Here is a 2,410-nt window from a genome sequence, read left to right on the forward strand (position 1 = left end):
GAAATATGTTAAACTGTAACACTAAAAGCTATGGTTTAAGAGATTAACTCAAATCCAGCACTATATTGTGGGTGATATTACCAGTATATCACAGGGTGATATTTAAACCCTGCTAAATGCTCCCCCTGATTTTATGGCTTTTACAATGATGCATTTAAAGTCTTCATATGTTGTCATGTGTGCTACTGGAAAGATAACTGTATTAGTGCAAGCGCTCACTATTGGGAAGCATATGGTGTGCTGTGGCATTCTGACTTGACAGTCATGATCAAATTTGAAAACTATCTGAAAAGCCTTCTGTTCCGAAAGCAGTAGTGGCTTATGCCCCTGGCCTGTAATCCATTGCATGACTCTAGGGACAGTGAGGTGGGATGGCTCAGTTTCCACTTCTGCTGTATCTTCAGCACTCTCTATAGTTTTGTGTAAAGAAAAAAAACCAAGTGTTACCGCAACAAAGGACTGAGAGACTCTGGTTTTATAGCAATCCTTTGCTATGTTACACTGAAAATACTGGACAAATCTCATATTCTAAAAGTCTCTTTTTCTCTATCCCCGTTCAGTATCCCACTTTTGATGAAGAAAGTCATATCTTGGACAGCCTGAGAGTGAGTAGTGTTATTCAATTTTAATTTTGGGTAAACCATCCCATTAAGATTAATAATAAAGTACAATACAACGCAAAGCCCACCTCCACATTCAATTTCTTGAAGGAAGTCCTGAAAGTAGTTTATGATTTTGCTCTCTACCGAAGCCCTTGAAGTTCCTCTCTCACTCATTTCAGGAGCAACATTGCTGAGAATATAGTCTGCATCTGGCTGGAAAAAGAACAAATTGTCAGTAGAACAACAAATTGGTGTTTGGTTCAAAAAAACAATGTTGTTACCAAATTTAACTTACTGTACAATCCTCCCCAGGGACAAACAGACTCTTACAAAGATTTGGATGCTCCTTAAGTATGTCCAGCAATCCATAGAGCTGGAGGCCTTTGCGCAAGTCTCCAAGCATTGGTGTAACTCGAAATGTTGCATGGAGAACAATTGCTCTTGTGGAGAAAAACAAAAGTAACAAATTTAATAATAATAATAAGAAAAACTGTAAGTCTAGAAATACAGCATAAGTTTGTTTCAAGTTGTAAGCAATTTAGGTTAACAAGTTAAATTTAATTTGACTAAATGTAACATTAAAAAGTCTTCCAAATTATATCTTTCATGACACAGTCTGCTTAAAAGGGAAAGTATTTTCCATATTTACCTAATTATGGCATCTTTTTGTTCCATGTTGAGTGCTCCTGTGTATCCACAGCTGATAATTTCATCTGTGAATTCAGTCAGATCAGTTGCCTCTTCAACCTAAAGAAAAACAGTCAGTGACAACAGGATGCCAAAATAACTCTATGTGATTACTTTTTGGTAATATGCAAACCAACAATGCAATATACTGCTGGTAACTATTAGGCAGTATTCAGAGTGAAGTTACCTTTGCGATCAATAGGGAGTATTCAACATCATCTACATCGTCCTTGCAAATTCTGGTGACATCAACTTCCCCAGTGGTGAGGTAAAAGTAGCACCACTCTCGCATAAAACATGGGGCTGGGCCACCTTGAGCTAGGCTGACAGCAAAGATCTCTCCAGCAGTCCTATTATTCCAAAGTGAGGTTTTAAAAAGCACTCAGTCATTGCCATTACACATATAATTTAAAAATGTAGCTACAACATCACAAACCTGAAGAGACCATTGTCAAGGTCACTGTTGGAGTACTGTGGACTCTTTGCTCTCTGACCCAAGAAGAGGCGTATTTCAATGCCACTGATCATTTCTTTGAATAACATTGAGAAAAAGCAGTGTGTGAATTACACAGATAAATTTAATTTATTTTTGTTACAGCTTTTCCACTTTTATTATACTTAATAACTTGCCTGTAAGAAACTCCTTTCGTAAAGCACCAGAGTCGACTCCAGCTTCGCCAATAAAGGTTATCTTTAGCTGGTTGGCTGGATTTCCTTTTTTCTGTCTTTGCCACTGCTTGAGCCCCCTCTCTAGGAGATTGTCCCGTGAAACACAAATGCGGAAATGATTTTCTGCATTTACTCGGCCAGCAAGCAGCTCCAGAAGATCTTCTAGACTGTGGCAGGAGATAATGAGATGGTGAACACCATATACACTGTAACACTTAATGAAACTTTTAGACTCTGTACTAAATGAAAATGTTACCATAATACTTGTGGAGAGCTTGAATTGCCTGTTGTATCGTCAGCAATACAAGAATTATCATTGTGCATAAAAGAGCTGTGATCTGGAGACTCCACTGTAATGTGGAGAGAATAGAGTTTTTATTTTACAGTGGAACATGTGGCATTAAAGTACTTGGGGTTGATTTATAACATATTTGTTTCCAAGAACTGTTTCC

General features: G+C 37.8%; 1 protein-coding gene across 1 annotated transcript; it reads right to left on the minus strand.

The window, feature by feature from the left end:
• Positions 1–75: 75 nt before the first annotated feature.
• Positions 76–2,308, minus strand: LOC107747994 (uncharacterized; the record flags this gene model as incomplete). The annotated part of the gene is made up of 8 exons (XM_016562642.1): positions 76–410; positions 689–815; positions 898–1,042; positions 1,252–1,349; positions 1,477–1,639; positions 1,726–1,819; positions 1,920–2,125; positions 2,215–2,308. Coding segments are annotated over 8 exons (1,235 nt in total), but the record flags the coding sequence as incomplete, so codon positions are not given.
• Positions 2,309–2,410: the final 102 nt, after the last annotated feature.

The sequence above is a fragment of the Sinocyclocheilus rhinocerous genome, unplaced genomic scaffold, assembly GCF_001515625.1.
Source record: "Sinocyclocheilus rhinocerous isolate Xijiao unplaced genomic scaffold, SAMN03320098_v1.1 scaffold4912, whole genome shotgun sequence".
NCBI classification, from domain to species: Eukaryota; Metazoa; Chordata; class Actinopteri; order Cypriniformes; family Cyprinidae; genus Sinocyclocheilus; species Sinocyclocheilus rhinocerous.